The sequence below is a fragment of the Pantherophis guttatus genome, chromosome 11 (genome assembly GCF_059756535.1).
Source record: "Pantherophis guttatus breed Tessera chromosome 11, ASM5975653v1, whole genome shotgun sequence".
Classification (NCBI taxonomy): Eukaryota; Metazoa; Chordata; class Lepidosauria; order Squamata; family Colubridae; genus Pantherophis; species Pantherophis guttatus.
Genome location: NC_142073.1, coordinates 21,630,043 through 21,647,506, shown reverse-complemented (window position 1 = coordinate 21,647,506; position 17,464 = coordinate 21,630,043). Strand labels below are relative to the sequence as shown.

Here is a 17,464-nt window from a genome sequence, read left to right as displayed (position 1 = left end):
CGTGGTCATGTGATCAAAAATTCAACCGCTTGGCCACTGACTCATATTTATGACGGTTGCAGAGTCCCGGGGTCATGCGATCCCCTTTTGTGACCATCTGACAAGCAAAGTTTCAACTCGCAAAGCATCCCTGGCCTGCTCTCGAGTTACTATAGGCAAGGGGGATGGGAAACCGACCAAGCAGCATGGCAGCCAAAGACAGGAACACATTCCAGACATATCTTTCTCAAGGCTGTCTCTCAGGGTTACCCACAGCATCCGGAGGAGAGTGATCTCTACAACCCACAAAATTGCTCTGGATGTGATTGATGACACACCCCGGGTAGAGGGTGGGGGGGAAACAGGGTCATGATTGGGGCCGTAAATTACGTGGGGTCAGAGTTGGCTTCATTTGGATATGTGCTGAACATGGAGCTCCTAATAAATAACTGGATTTCTTTTGAAGCTTGGCTCCAGGCTCATGATTTAATATCTGTATTTAAAACTGCCTTCTTGAACAATGATATGTCTTGTGTGAACCTGTATATCACTGTCCCAAATTCTCAACAATGATCACACTGGCTGGTTCACATCTTATACTAAATCCCATTGATCTGAATTACAGGTTGACAAATTCAGAATTTGCTATATTCACGCACTAAATCATAGTCACCTCATCAACTAAATCATAGTTGAATTTGTCTTTGCCTTAGCATGAATGTGTGAATCAAATTATCGTGGGCTGTAACCTGTGGCATTTCTTTTTTAAGTCATGTTTATTGAGTAATTCAGAAATGACTGCATGTTCAGTCCAAATAAACCACATTGTAATGTATTAAAAATAGTGCAATGCAGAGCAGATGAATCTGGTCAGTCCAATGACAAAAGGCTGGGAGTTTTATTGTGAACTAGGATAATAAAATATAATATGCATTGTACTAGAATTCGACAAGAGTAAAGAAAATAAACAATTCAGCAACTCAAAATATTCTTATTAAACTAGGTCCAGTGCCAAGGAACAGAAAGAGATGGTGTATATATGCTTTGGAAGATGTGAACATAAATATATATAAAAAACTTCAAATTATGTGCTCCCAACTGTTTATGGGTTTTAATTTGGCTTGAATTAGGTTTGTGAATTTATTTCTACCCTGGTTTATGTTTACTCCAGAACAGAGGTGGGTTTCAGCAGGTTCTGACCATTTCTGGAGAACCGGTAGCGGAAATTTTGAGTAGTTCGGAGAACCGGTAGTAAAAATTCTGACTGGCCCCGCCCCCATCTATTCTCTGCCTCCCAAGTCCCAGCTGATCGGGAGGAAATGGGGATTTTGCAATATCCTTCCCCTGGAGTGGGGTTGGAATGGAGATTTTGCAATATCCTTCCCCTGGAGTGGGGTGGGAATGGAGATTTTACAGTATCCTTCCCCTGCCACACCCATCAAGCTACGCCCACCAAGCCATGCCACGCCCACCCAGCCACACCCACAGAACCAGTAGTAAAAATTTTTGAAACCCACCACTGCTCCAGAAGTGAATTTAGTTGAAAAGCACTGCACTTTTTATTTGTACTACTACCTATGCCGACAACTTGATCAGCAGTTAATTCGACTTGGAACCTCCCTACGTGTTAAGAAAGTGCATCAGATTTTTAAATATACACTCAGCAGTTTGCACAACCACAAGCATCCCTTCCGGTTTAATCGGAAAGAGAGGAGAATTTGCACATGACAATTGTCCCAATTTGCTAGCGCCCAATCCTGATAAATTCCATCAGTTTAGCATCCCTGTTCCTGCTAGTAGAGGAAAAAAAAGATGAATGGGAGCTATACGTATCTAGGAGAAGCCATGATGGCATCACAGCGGTATCGACATCATTGCACAAGTCATGCAAATTGCATAGATGACGTCACCGCCACCATGAGGTCATGACAGGCATGACACTCGTCGTCCCCCCTTGCCCTATCCCAGGGGTCAGCAACCTGCGGCTCTGGAGCCGCATGTGGCTCTTTAACCTCTTTGCTGCGGCTCCCTGTCACTCAAAACATGTGTCACAACCGCCAATGTGTGATACCCGCTGGCACACGGTTTATTGAGTTTTTGAACCCCGGGTAGGCCAACCATGGATAAATCCAAGAAAAGTTTCAGAAGAAAACAGAACATTTAACCCAACTACATATGCTAGTTTTATGGCCGCTCAGGAAATAGTCAGGCACGGGAAGGGTTTTGTGGCTCCCGGTGTTTTCTTTTCTGTGGGAAACGGGTCCAAATGGCTCTTTGTTGAGTGTTTAAGGTTGCAGACCCCTGCCCTATCCTGTACACCAGGGGTCCCCAACCCCCGGGGTGCAGCCCACTACCAGGCCATGGCCTATTCAGAATTGGGCCGCGCAAGTGATTGTGCTGGAGCACGCGTGTGCACAGCTCATCTTGCGTGCACCGGCCCACCGCTCCTGCAAGTCGAACTGCACGCAAGTCGAACGGCCCATCACTCGCACAAGGGCTGCTTGTGTGCACGCACGCTCAAGCAGCCCAGTTCCGTTTTCTTCCCACCCCCACTCCCAGCCAGGCCACCAAGCCGCAAAGGTTGGTGCCCGCTGCTGTAGACATCGTGTTCTAAAATGGCCGCCTGTCCATGATTGCATTCCTCCCAGACAAAAGTCTGAGATCGTATATTGCACTAAACCAGGGGTCGGCAACCTTAAACACTCAAAAGAGCCACAAAGGTCCTAACCAGAAGCCTCCGTTCAATTCTGGAGCCAACCAGAAGTCTGGTTCCCCCATCATAATCTCCTTTTAGCATGGTGTCCTTTTTCCTCTACCTATCCTAACCGAAAGCCCTATCAATTGTGGAGCGACCAGCACCAGGGAGCCGCAGCAGAGGGATGAAAGAGCCACATGCGGCTCCAGAGCTGCAGGTTGCTGACCCCTGCACTAAACCATGGATTTTTATTTCCAAGCTTTCCTGATCCGAATGGGCTGAGTTTATATAATGCCCTAACCCGTAAAACAGACACACACATGTACACACACACAAGAACTCGGCGTTCCCAAGAAGCAACACGTCCATTCTTGACTTCTGATCATCGGGTTTCATTTTGGAGAAACAAGTTGTGGTCACACCTTGGACCAACTGAGAAACTCAACTGAGTTACCGATGTCCGTCTTCTTGTGATGTGAAGGTAAAGCCCTTAAGCACAATCACAGGATGGCTGTTGGTCACGAAGGACTTGCCCTATCCCCCTGATGGTAAACCTATGGTATGCGTGCCAGAGGTGGCACGCAGAGCCCTCTCTGTGGGCACACGCACCGTCACCAACTGCTCTTCTGGTTTCCAGTGCACTCGTGTGCCAGCCAGCTGGACTTTGCATGCACCATAGCACCAGAAACCCAATAACCAGCTGGTTGGTGTCCATGCATGTGTCGGCCAGCTGGTTTTTGGGTTTCCAGCATTCAGGCGTGCGCACGCATGTGCACACGTTCCAGTTTGGGCACTCAGTGCCGAAAAGGTTCACCATCACTGCCCTATCCTGTAGACATCATGTCCTTTCCGAGATCAGTTAAAATAGGCTTCTAACCAGGATTGCATTCCTACCAGACAATAAGTGGGAGTTCATGCATTGTACTAAACCATGGGTTGCTTTGCCAAGGCGTCCTGATCTAAATGGGTTGGATTTCCATGATACCATAAGCCGTAAAACACACACACACACAAACACACTCATACTAGAGCTTAGAGCAGAGGTCTTCAAACTTGGCAGCTTTAAGACTTGTGGACTTCAACTCCCAGAATTCTGGGAGCTGCCAAGTTTGGGGATCCCTGGCTCAAGGAATTCTTGACTTCCGTTCACTGATTTAATTTTGGGAGAAACAAGCTGGCATTATAACCTTGGGCCGTGTCACAAAGAAACCACAGGCGAACCTAGTAGAAGAAGAAGTCGAGTTACTGATGTTCCCTCTTCTTGTGATGCAAAGATTAAAAAAAACAACAACCCTTAAGCACAATCACAAGATGGTGGTGGGTTGCCAAGGGCTGCGTTCTTTGGAGGTTTTCAGGGTGTAACTTTCCAACCTGGGGCAGCTTGATAGGAAAGCCTCCACCACCTCGTGGCTGACCACGCAGAAACAGTGGACCTCTCTCAAGCGGGCACATTTACGGGCCAAATCGATGAGCGAGGCGTTGAGTTCGTCCGACGAGGTGGTGCGAAGGACGAGCTTCTCCAAAGTGCCGCTGTAGTTGACGGTGGCGAAGCGGATTTGATACACCATGTAGGCGAAAGTGTTCAGCTGCAACTCTGTCACGGGGATGTTGGGCTTCAAGATGCGAGGGATCTTCCATTGTGGGACCGTGTGGTCCAGTTCCATTTGGACGTAGAGCTGGGGATATTTCTCACACACCAAAGCCCACAGCTCTTCCGAGATCACGGGAATGTACTTGTCCAGCCGCTCGCAGAAAATATCCAGGCACTTGAAAGTTGGCCGGTTGAGGGTCACCAGTTCCTTAAAGACCTCCTCCGAGAGGCTGGCATAATAGACCCCCAAGGTGGACAATTGGGGGCAAGCCTTCAGAAGCTCAATGATGGTCTCCGGGGTGACGTTGCAAACTAAGGTGCGGTTGTTCAGGTACAAGGTGTGCAGATTCGGGCTACTGGAGGCCACAAGCTGGACGAGCCCATCGTCCAAGGTGAAAGGCATGGCGCGAAAATCGATGCGCTGCAAGTCGATTCGGTTCTGGCTCTGGCAGATTCCCCGGATGCTCTGCAGGATGTCTTGGCCAGAATAGAAATAAGGGTTTTCTCCCGTGCATTCGATGCACAAGGCCTGCAGCTTATGGTTCTGCTTGGCCAGAAGGTCCAGGATCTGGCAGACGTTCTGACGGATCCCTTCCTCCGACTGGTCAAAGGCCACCTTGAGGTGTCTGATGTGGCGCAGGAACTGGTGCAGGTTCTTCAGCGCGGCTTCTTCGTCTTCGGTAACACACCTGGGGAACCGTTGGGAGGGTGGGAATGAAAAAATAAATAAATACAGCATGGGGGCAGTGTTGGAATTACAGCAAATGAAAATATAATAATTCATCCAACCACTTCCCCCCCTCTCTCTATTCATATAATCTATCTATATCTATCTATCATGGGAATCCTCAAAACACACACACACACACATATGTATTTCTCTTTATATATATATATATATATATATATATATATGTTTTCGTAGATTTTCATGAGTAGAGGTATGCAAGTTTTGGTGTATTCGGGTCTTTTCCCGTGTAAGATTGAGAGTATCTTGGCGATGTTTCGACGAGGTCCCACTCGTCATCTTCAGGCTGGTGTCTTCGGCTTCATGCTTGTGCGGGCCTGTGCTTTGCTCGCACAGGCACGAAGCCGAATCTCTATCCTCTCCGTCTGTCCCTCCTTCCTTCCATCCATCCATCCATCCATCTATCCTTCCTATCTATCTATCTATCTATCTATCTATCTATCTATCTATCTATCTATCTATCTATCTATCTATCATCATCTATCATCAATCTATATATCAATCTACCTACCTACCTATCATCTATCATCGATCTATATTTATCTATCTATCTCTACCTATCTCTATCTATCTAATCTATCATCCATCTATCATCAATCAATCCATCCATCATCAATCTATATCTATCTATCTACCTACCTATCATGTATCATCTATCATTGATCTATATCTATCTATCTATTTATGTATCTCTATCTATCCATCCATCTAATCTATCTAATCTATCATCATCTATCTATCATCAATCTATATCTACCTACCTACCTATCATCTATCATTGATCGATATCTATCTATCTATCCATCTATCTATCTATCTATCTATCTATCTATCTATGGAATCCTCAAAACATTTCTCTCTCTCTCTCTCCTCAAAACATCTCTATTATGTCTGTCTGTCTGTCCATCCATCTCTCTCATTATCTCTCTCTATCTCTCTCTATCAACTATCCATATCTATCTATCTATCATGGGAATCCTCAAAACATTTCTCTCTCTCTTTCTTTCTCCTCAAAAAATCTCTATCATCTCCGTCTGCCCATCCCTCCATCCCTCCCTCCCTCCCTCCCTCCCTGTCTGTCTGTCTGTCTGTCTGTCTGTCTGTCTATCTTTCTATCTATCTTTCTATCTATCTATCTATCTATCTATCTATCTATCTATCTATCTATCTATCTATCTATCTATCTTTCTATCTATCTATCTATCTATCTATCTATCTATCTATCTATCTATCTATCTATCTATCTATCTATCTATCTATCTGTCTGTCTATCATCAATTAATCCATTTACTTAGTACATGTTCTAGGAAAATACGTATCGATGTCAGCCCTTTATGGCTAGGAACCGAACCCACAAGCTGGCCAACACTCATCAATCATCATCCTTACCAGGTTGCTTCGCGCCTCAAAGTTCATCAGAAACTGGTCTGGTAGGTTTGGCGTTGGTGCGCTGTACAAATGCAGACCTGTGGTCTGAACGGGGGTGCCTGAGAGACCTCACTACGGCTAGTGACTATGCAGAAGAGCTTCATGCCTCACTGAAATCCATGGTCTCCTTAATCATGAGTTTATGGGATAAATCCGAACTGGCCAGGCTCATACTGTGCACTAAGCCATAAACCACAACTTGGACTCCCTAAGACAGGGGTCAGCAACATGAGCCACAATGTGGCCCTTTCACCCCTCTGCTGCAGCTCCCTGTCACTCAAAATATGTGTCACAACCACCAATGAGTGACACCCGCTGGCACACGATATATTGAGCTTTTCAACCCTCAGTAGGCCAACCATGGATAAATCCAAGAAAATAAAAGTTTCAGAAGAAAAACAGAAGGTTTAATTCAACTACGTATGCTAGTTTTGTGGCCGCTCAGGAAATAGTCAGGCACGGGAAGGGTTTTGTGGCTCCCGATGTTTTCTTTTCTGTGGGAAACGGGTCTAAATGGCTCTTTTGAGTGTTTAAGGTTCAGGCCCCTGCCCTAAGAGCTACATTATATATACCAATCCAGTGGTGGGTTGCTCCCGGTAAGCACCGGTTCACAAGAACCGGTAGTAAAAATTTATAGTAGTTTGGAGAACCAGTAATAACTGGCCATGCCCCTGAACTGGTCCCCGGCCCGCTCACCGCTTGCTTACCCCGCCCACCTCATCAGAGCCTTTTTTTTTTTTCCCCCTTTTAAAAGCATTTTTTCTACAACCTCTTCGGCCGAAAAAATGCTTTTAAAAGTAAAAAAAAAAAAGCCTCTGATGATCGCGCGGCTCAGCTGGGATCGTCAGAGGCTTCTGAAAGCATTTTTTTTCTGCAACCTCTTCGGCCAAAGAGATTGTAGGAAAAAAAAATGCCTTTAAAAGCCTCTGGCGATCCCAGCTGAGTTGCCTGATCGTCAGAGGCTCCTAAAAGCATTTTTTTCTGCAACCTCTTAAGGTTGTAGAAAAAATGCTTTTAAAAGTTAAAAAAAAAAAAAAGTTGGCCATGCCCACCCAGACACATTACCCCGCCACCAAGCCACGCCCACAAAATGAGCCATGTCCACACTCCTGTACCAAGCCAATAGCAAAGTCACCCATAGCACACTTTAGCACGGTGCATGCAGCCTAGTGCAAACTGCTTTTATGAGTATTATGTCCTTCTGCACCACACCCCTCCTCCTTCTCCGCCTATTAAGCCACTTCAACTCCATGACCTATCTTACTCCCATTCTTACCTGACTTCCGTGTAACTCCAGACACAGCTGGCCGAAACCGCTGCAGCCCATTTCTTACAGACCTGAAAAACCACATGTCTGTCTTGCAGGGACAAGTAGCCAAAGATGTGTGAGAGAATTTCCTCCGGGATGTAGTTCCAGGCATCTCCAACTGTCTCCGGCATCCTTCAGGGACTCCACTCAAGAGGGTTTCCTTTTTCACTGAAAGAAAACACGCACTAAAGTTAAAGCCACACCTAGAGTACTGCATCCAGTTTTGGTCACCAGACTATAAAAAAGATGTTTATTTATTTTATTTATGTATTTATTCATAATTATATGCCGCCCCTCTCCGAAGACCCAAGGCGGCTCACAATACACTCAAAAAATCACTATAAAAACACTTAAAAATTAAAAACATTAAAGACATTAAAACTCATTCACACCATTCATGGGCGGATCTCGTCAGATCGCAAAGGGAGAACAACGGCCCCTGGCCTGCCGGAAGAGCCAGGTCTTTACCGCTTTTCGGAAGGCCAATAGGGTGGGGATGGTCTGGACCTCAGGAGGTAACCGGGTCCAGAGAGCCGGGGCAGCCACAGAGAAGCCCCCCCCCACGGGCCCGCTAGCCGGCTCTTTTTCTAGAGTTGAGAATCTAGAAAAAGTGCAGAGAAGAGCAACCAGGATGATAAGGGGAGACTAAAACATACGAAGAACGGTTGCAGGAACTGGGCATGGCTAGTCTAGTGAAGAGAAGGACCAGGGGAGACAGGATAGCAGTCTTCCAATATTTGAGCCGAAGAGGTTGTTAAAAAATGCTTTTAAAAGGCTCTGCCGATCAGGCAACTCAGCTGGGATCGTCAGAGCCTTTTTTTTTTTTTTTGAAATAATTTTTATTAAACAGTTTTGTCTTTAAAAGCAACACAAAAAACAATCACACATATATAAAAATAAAACATGTCAAAACATAACGTATTGAACGTTACGTAACATTAATGGTAATTAATCTCCAGTTGTGGAGATTTCAGCCAGATGACAGAAAAGTCCCTCAGATGCGTGTGATTGTTCCAGAAGCAGAATCCTGAATCTGAATTGTAAGCCACCCAGAGCCCCCTTGCAGGGATGCTAGGTGGCATAAAATGTTAATCAATAGCAATAGCAGTAGCACTTAGAGTTATATACCGCCTTACAGTGCTTCCTAGCCCTCTCTAAGCAGTCAGCCTCTTGCCCCCAACCATCTGGGTCATCATTTTACCCTCCTCGGAAGGATGGGAGGCTGAATCAATCTTTTTTTTTTTTTTGAAAAGTTTTACAAAAAGTTTACATATTTCCCCCCCCCTTCCCTACCCCAACCTCCCCCCTCTCCCCCTCCTCTTCCCAGAACAAATTACAGGGTATAACCTTCAACAATCATAATCAATCCTAGTCTAAATAATTATAACATTCCACATCTCTTGTTCCTTCAATTCCCTAATTACCCGCCTAGCTTAATTACTTAAAGACACACCAAATATCTATATAATCATTCATAACCTATCTGCAATTTCTTATTCCGGTATTTATTTTGAATATAATCTATCCATCTTCTCCAGTCTCTTAAATATCTTTCATTTGAATGATCCTTCAAGTACGTCGAGATTTTTGCCATTTCCGCTAGGTTTGTAACTTTCATTGTCCACTCTTGGATTGTAGGTAAATCTTGCTTCTTCCAATATTGTGCCACCAACAGTCTTGCTGCAGTCATTAAATTCAAAATCAATTTAGTCTCTATAACTGTACAATCCGTAACTATACCCAGCAGAAACAGCTGTGGTGTAAATTTCAACCTCTTCTTAAGAATATTTTGTAAAATCCACCAAATTTTTATCCAAAACGCTTTAACCTTTTTACATGTCCACCAAATGTGAAAATAAGTGGCATCCTCACAATTACATCTCCAACATTTTGGTTGTACATTCGGATACATACGAGATAACTTTTTTGGGTCTAGATGCCATCTATAAAACATTTTATAAAAGTTCTCCCTTAAATTTTGCGCTTTGGTAAATTTCACATTTGTCACCCATATTTTTTCCCAAGTTTCCATCATTACAGGCTGTTCAAAATTCTGCGCCCATTTTATCATACAGTCCTTAACTAACTCTGTTTCCGAGTCCATCTCTATCAATATATTATACAATCTTTTTATGTGCATTGGGCTTTGGTCTCTAATTTGTTTAATTAAATTTTCATCACTTTGTATAACACCAGTTTTCTGGTCTTTTCTCCATCTGGCTTGTAATTGTACATATTGAAACCAAGTTTGAGTTATTTTCTCCTCTTTCAATACATTCACAGGTTTTAATTTTAATATACCTCCCTCCATAATGAGAATATCTTTATATGTAATTACATCCTGTCTACTTTCTATACTCATATTCTCTATTGCGTGCCTGGGTGCTGTCCATATAGGTATCTTTTCATTTAACTTGTATTGATATTTCTTCCAGACACGCAATAAAGCATTTCTCAATATATGACTCTTAAATGCTCTATCCACCCTTTTTTCATAGACTAAATAAGCATGCCAACCATAGACCAGGTCATGCCCTTCAATATTCAATTTCCTTCCATTTGTTAGATTAATCCAATCACTAATTGCTGATAAAACAGCTGCTTCATAGTACAATTTTAAATTTGGCATTTTCAATCCTCCTCTTTCTCGTATGTCCTGCATTATTTTCAGTTTTATCCTTGGTTTCTTACCTTGCCATACGAACTTATTAATACCTTTCTGCCATTCTTCCAGGTTGGCATCCTTTTTTAGTATTGGTATCATTTGAAAGAGGAATAAAAACCTAGGTAAAACATTCATTTTTATAACTGCTATTCTACCCAACAAGGACAGTTGTAATTTTTTCCATTTATCCATTTCAGCTTGTATTTTATGCATTTATGTATTTATCAGTTCATAATTATGCTTATACAATTTACCATTAGAAGATGCAATATAAACTCCTAAGTATTTAACTTTTTTAACTATTTCACATCCCGTTACCCTTTGTAACTCCTCTTTTTGATTTGTTGTCATATTTTTAACTATCATCTTTGTTTTTCCAATGTTTATCTTAAACCCAGATACTTGACCATACTGTTTTATTATATCCATCAAAACCTTTTGTCAGCGTTCCAAATTAGGCTTTCTTCCAGCGCTGACATACAAGTTGAAGTGCTGATTCCACTGGATAAGTTAAGGTCATAACCAAATCATCTGCAAATGCCCATACCTTATATTCATAGTCTCTAACTTTGATTCCCTTTATCTCATCTATATTATGTATTTTGTTTAGCAACAATTCCAAAGTTAATATAAATAATAATGGCGATAAGGGACATCCCTGCCTCGTGCCTTTTTCAATTTTAAAAGTTTCTGTCAAACTGCCATTAATAATTATCTGAGCTGTCTGTTCCTGATATATTGCTTTTATGGACTGCATAAAGCAATTCCCAAATTGCATCCTATTAACCACTCTCAATAAAAATTGCCAATCTAATCGATCAACAGCTTTTTCCGCATCTAAAAATATAAGCACCGCAGGGATTTGGTTATTCCTTTCCAAATATTCCAATATGTCAACAATTTGTCTTACATTATTTTTCATTTGTCTACCTTGTATGAAACCAGTTTGGTCAGCATGAATCATTTTTTGCATTACTAGCATTAACCTATTTGCCAATATCTTAGCAAATATTTTATAATCTGTATTCAATAATGATATGGGTCTATAGTTTTTGGGATGTGTCAAATCTTGATCTTCTTTTGGAATTAACGAAATAAAAGCTGTTTTCCATGAAGGTGGTACCCCTTCACCCAACTGAATTCTATTAAATAATTCTTTAAGAGGTACAACCATCTCCAGTTGTAAATATTTATAATACACAGCTGTTAATCCATCCGTGCCAGGAGCCTTACCAGTTTTTAACTGTTTAATTGCTGAGAGGATCTCCTCCTCTGTTATTAATTGGTTTAACCGTTCTCTTTGTTCCTCTGTAACTATAGGAATATTCTGTCTATCCAGATATGTCTCTATCTCTGCTCCTTGTATTTTATCTGCAGTATACAGTCTTGCATAAAATTCTAAAAATGCCTTTTTAATCATATTTTGGTGATATACCTCTTTACCTTTGTACTCTATTTTCTCTATGGTACGAGATTTTTGTTTTTTCCTCAGCATGTATGCCAACCATCTACCTGGTTTATTTGCATTACAAAAAGTATTATGTTTAGCATATTGTAGATTGGTTGCCACTTGGTCTGAAAGCATCATATTAAATTGCCCACGTAATAGACTGATCTCTTCTTTGATTTTCTTATCCCCTGGGTTATCAATTAACACCCTTTCTTTTTTCTTGATCTCTTCTTCTAATTCCCTCCTTTTTTCCACCTGTCTACGCCTATATGCATTATTCATATTTATCAAAACTCCTCTCATGTATGCTTTACTAGCATCCCATACCATATCCATAGATGTTCCCTTGTTCATATTAAAAACAAAAAATTCCTTCATTAGTTTTTTACATTCTATTACGTTTTTCTCATATCTGAAAAGGTTTTCATTTAACCGCCAAGATCTCCTAGATCTTTCCGCACACTCCAGTTCCATACAAACTGGACTATGATCAGTTAAAATTCTGAGACAAATCTTTATCTTCTTTACCCTGGAAAAAAAATCATTTGTAATTAATATAAAATCAATTCTTGAAAAGGATTGATGTCTATCTGAAAAAAATGTAAAATCTTGTTCTCTATAGTTCCGTTCATGCCAAATGTCTCTTAATTCCATATCCTCCATCATATCAAAAAAAGTCTTAGGCAGTCTGGATCGCAATTTAGTAGATTGTACTATTCTTTTCTTATCAATACTAGGGTCTATCACTCCGTTCCAATCTCCCATCAATATACATGAATTATAATCCCAATGTAGTAATTTTGTATGTATCAACTTATAAAATTTCTCTTGTTGTTGGTTAGGAGCATATATCCCCAATAAGAGTGTTTTCTTTCCTTCTATCATTATCTCAATTGCCAGGAATCTTCCTTGTTGATCTGCCTCAACTAATTTAGCCATCAAATCTCTTTTCAAGTAGATCACTATTCCATTCTTTTTTTCCGGGGCTGATGCAACAAAATGTGTTCCCAATTTTGTATTTATTAAATATTTTTGATCAGTTGTCCTTATATGTGTTTCCTGCAGGCATATTATTTCATTTTTAAATTGTCTCAAGTGGTGAAATATTTTCTTCCTTTTTTGTGGTGAGTTTAAACCATTAACACTCCAGGTTAAAAACCTAGAAGCCATCCTCAGACTCTCGAAGCTTGGCGAGAACCGCTTGATAATCCTCTTGGAATTTTCTTTTGGGTCTCGCCCCTCCCACAGATTCTGCGCCAGTATTCACTTCTTGTGATAAAGCCTGCTCTTGTAACTTTTTTAACTCTTCAACTTTACGTTTAGTAGTTGCTCTGGTTTGTCTTTGATCTTTGCCTTCTTCTTGTTTTTCAACTATATCCCATGCTTGGACAGCACTTGAGAGTTGCAGTACCTCCTCCTGCATACTCATAGCTCCGCCTTCCAATTGCTTCTGCAGGTCCTCTTTCCTTCCCTCTATCGCCTCTCTTGCTTTTTTACCTCCTGGCACCGGTTGTTGTCCAGCCTTTAGTATGTTACTATAAAAATCTCTTGCTTTGCATATTGTATTGAGACGATATCGCTCTCCTGCATAGTCCACCGATAATCCAACTGGAACTTCCCATCTGTATTGTATCTGTCGATTCCTCAGCTCATTTGCCAGAAAAGCATACTCTTTCTTGGATTTCAGCATTTTGGGTGGTATTTCTTTAAATACTGCAACTTCTTGTCCTGCCGCTTGCAACTTGTTTTTATAAGCAGCTTGTAAAATCTCATTTCTAATCCTTCTGGTGACAAAGTAAATCACAACATCTCTTGGTAATTTCCTTTGTCTAGCTACCCATGAATTAACACGATAGATCCGGTCAATTTGCCATTCAAGTTCACCTCTGGGCTCTCCTATAAACTGTGCCAGAGCATCTTCAAAAATCTCTTTCAAATTTTCCTTAGGGTTTTCTTTCAAGCCTCTTATTCTCACAGCAAATTCCATCATCTTGTATTGTGTCAACAACATTTCAGCTTCTGTTTTGTCAATCTTAGTTTGTGATTCCTCAACTTTACCATCTAAAATCTCATTGGCTTGAACAACCTCATCAATTCTATCTTCTACATGACTAACATGTTTTGCCAGTCCCTGGAGTGCAAGAACTATATCTTCCCTTATATGTTGATTTCTTGTCTTAATTATGTCCTTCATTTCTTCCATTTGTTCTGAGACTCCTTTAAATGCAAATGCAATGTCCTCTTTAAAACCTTCTTTAATTTCTTTCATGGCTTCTTGAAACAACTCAAGTGTTAGCATTTGTGCTTGTGGTTGTGATTGTGGTTGTAATTGAGCTTGTGTATCTGCTGGAGGCAATAAACTTTGCAACCTACTAGTTTGAGCTGGGGAACTTCCCGCACTCCCTGCTTTAGGCAGCACCAATTTTGTCTGCTTTGAAGCCATTTTAAAATCACACAGTCTCAGAAACAGTTCTTAAAGTTCTTATAGCCAGCGAGGAAAAATCAGAAAATCTTTAAAATCTTTAAATTTTAATTCCCAAAGTCCAAGATATAAGGTTAAATCCAAAAAAAAAAGGCTGAATCAATCTTGAGCTGGTCAAGATCAAACTCCAGACTGTGGGCAGAGTTTGCCTGCAATACTTCATTCTAACCCAGAGGTCTCCAAACTCAGAAGGCTGAGTCAACTTTGAGCCAGTGAGATTCAAACTGCCAAATTACAGGCAGCTGGCAGGCAGCAGAAGTAGCCTGCAGTACTGCACTCTAACCACTGCGGCACCGTGGCGCCTAAAGTATAGTATAATAAATAAAGTATAATAAATAATTTTAAAAGTAAACTTCACCAGACCAAGGGATGTGATAAAAAGGGACCGCAATTCCTGGTCCCTACCTCCTAAAAAACATTTTCTGGTGGGAGTTGAGTGCCCAGCACATCTGGGGAAGAATCCAGGAATAAAAGGAAGGTGAGACAGATCAGGGTGAACTCAAAACACAGAAGGTGCTTATTAGCACCTGGGAATTCGGAGGAGGAGGAGAAGATGATAAGAAGGAAGAGGGGAGGAGCAGGAAAAAGAAGAAAAGAAGAAGGAGATGGAGAAGAAAAAGGAAGAAGAAGAAGAGAGGAAGAGGAAGAAGAAGAGGAGGAGGAGGAAGAAGAAAAGAAGAACAAGGAGGAGGAGAGGAGGAGGGAGAAGAGGAGGAGGAGAAGATGATAAGAAGGAGAGGAGGAGGAGGAAGAAAAGAAGAACAAGGAGAAGGAGAGGAGGAGGAAGAAGGGGAGGAGAAGATGATAAGGAGAGGAGGAGGAGGAAGAAGAAAAGAAGAACAAGGAGAAGGAGAGGAGGAGGAAGAAGAGGAGGAGAAGATGATAAGGAGAGGAGGAGGAGGAAGAAGAAAAGAAGAACAAGGAGAAGGAGAGGAGGAGGAAGAAGGGGAGGAGGAGAAGATGATAAGGAGAGGAGGAGGAGGAAGAAAAGAAGAACAAGGAGGAGGAGAGGAGGAGGAAGAAGAGGAGGAGAAGATGATAAGAAGGAGAGGAGGAGGAGGAAGAAGAAAAGAAGAACAAGGAGAAGGAGAGGAGGAGGAAGAAGATGATAAGAAGGAGAGGAGGAGGAGGAAGAAGAAAAGAAGAACAAGGAGAAGGAGAGGAGGAGGAAGAAGAGGAGGAGGAGAACATGATAAGGAGAGGAGGAGGAGGAAGAAGAACAAGGAGAAGGAGAGGAGGAGGAAGAAGAGGAGGAGGAAAAGATGATAAGAAGGAGAGGAGGAGGAGGAGGAAGAAGAAGGAGGAGGAGGAGGAGGAAGAAGAAGAAGGAGAGAGGGAGGAAGGGAGAGGGAGGGAGGGAGGGAGGGAGGGAGGGAGGGAGAGAGAGAGAGAGAGAGAGAGAGAGAGAGAGAGAGAGAGAGAGAGAGAGAGAGAGAAGCTGAACCAGAGATAGAAAGATTCTGTATCTCCGCAAGAGGAATCTGCAGGGTCACCTACCAAGAATCCTTTCACTTCGGAGCAGGGATTCTCTCTTGCCTTTCTGCTTTCTCACTGCAGCCCTGGAAAAAAAGAAAGAGGAGAAAGGATCATCAGCTATTTTTTACTTTCCGGAAAGACTGAATGGATGAAGTCACTTCCTCAGATCGTTTAACGCACCGTTTTCTTTGCATTTGTAATTAAAAAAAAAAACGGAACAGAAACTCACCTTTGATCGTCTGGCTCATTAACTTGGCTCGTAAAAAGTGTGTTTCCTCTGCCTCCTGCACTTCCTTTAAAAACCATCAAGCAACGGAGCCCCTGGTTTTGCATTTTAACCCGAAACACGTCACTGTAAGGAGGAGGAGTGACTTAAGAGAAACACCCTGATTTTCCTTCCACGAATGAACGATTCCGTCCCTCGCATGGATCCTGAACAGCAGCAGGCCTTCTCACACACTGCGTGTAGGTCACAGTTCAGATTTATTCCTTGGGTTCTAATATAATTTAGAGTTGGTCCAGTCATCAAATTACTTTCTGGGTAATTTACAAGGCAACACACCAAATAGCACTATTCCAGTATTTGAGGGGCTGCCACAAAGAAGAGGGGGTCAAATTATTCTCCAAAGCACCCGAAGGCAGGACAAGAAACAATGGATGGAAAATAATCAAGGAGAGAAGCAACCTGGAATGAAGGAGAAGCTTCCTAAAAGTGAGGACAATTAACCAGTGGAACAGCTTGCCACCAGAAATCATGGATGCTCCATCACTGGAGGTTTTTAAGAAGAGATTGGACAGCCACTTGTCTGAAATAGTAGAGGTTCTCCTGCTTGAGCAGAGGGCTGGACTAGAAGACCTCCAAGGTCCCTTCCAGCTCTATTCTATTCTAATTCTAATATAATACAATTTGGATGCAAACAATTATAATAGAGAGGAGAGAACTGGCTCAGTGGTTAGAACAGGGGCCTGCAAACTTTACAATTTTAAGACTTACGGGCTTCAAGTCTCAGAATTCCTTAGCCAGCATTGGGAATTCTGAGAGTTGAAGTCCACAACTCTTAAAATTGCCAAGTTTGGAGACCTCTGGGTTAGAATGCAGCATTGCAGGCAAACTCTATCCACTGTGGGCAGTTGGATCTTGACTAGCTCAAGATTGACTCAGCCTTCCATCCTTCTGAGGTGGGTAAAATGGGGACCCAGATTGTTGGGGGACAATAGGCTGTCTCTGTAAACCGCTTAGAGAGGGCTGGAAAGCACTGTGAAGCAGGATATAAGTCTAAGTGCTATTGCTATTGCCCTTCCTTCCTTCCTTCCTTCCTTCCTTCCTTCCTTCCTTCCTTCCTTCCATCCGTCCATCCGTCCATCCATCCATCCATGATGCACAGTGGTTAGAATGCAGTATTGCAGGCAAACTCTGCCCACTGTCAGCAGCTTGATCTTGACCAACTCAAGGTTGACTCAGCCTTCCGTCCTTCCGAAGTGGGTAAAATGAGGACCCAGATTGTTGGGGGCAAGAGGCTGACTCTGTAAAACTGCTTAGAGAGGGCTGGAAAACACTATTACCATACCATGAAAAATAAAAACATTGTACACGTAGTTCTTGACTTACAACAGTTCGTTTAGTGACCAAAGTTACAACAG

At 42.2% G+C, this 17,464-nt stretch overlaps 1 protein-coding gene across 1 annotated transcript; it reads right to left on the bottom strand.

The window, feature by feature from the left end:
- Positions 1-736: 736 nt before the first annotated feature.
- On the bottom strand, positions 737-16,185 carry LOC117670392 (F-box/LRR-repeat protein 8-like). The gene is made up of 4 exons (XM_034425485.3): positions 16,053-16,185; positions 15,845-15,906; positions 7,718-7,918; positions 737-4,954 (listed from the first exon to the last, which is right to left on the bottom strand). The coding sequence occupies exons 3-4, from the start codon at positions 7,879-7,881 to the stop codon at positions 3,979-3,981; spliced, it is 1,140 nt and encodes a 379-aa protein (XP_034281376.2). The 5' UTR covers positions 7,882-7,918; positions 15,845-15,906; positions 16,053-16,185; the 3' UTR covers positions 737-3,978.
- Positions 16,186-17,464: the final 1,279 nt, after the last annotated feature.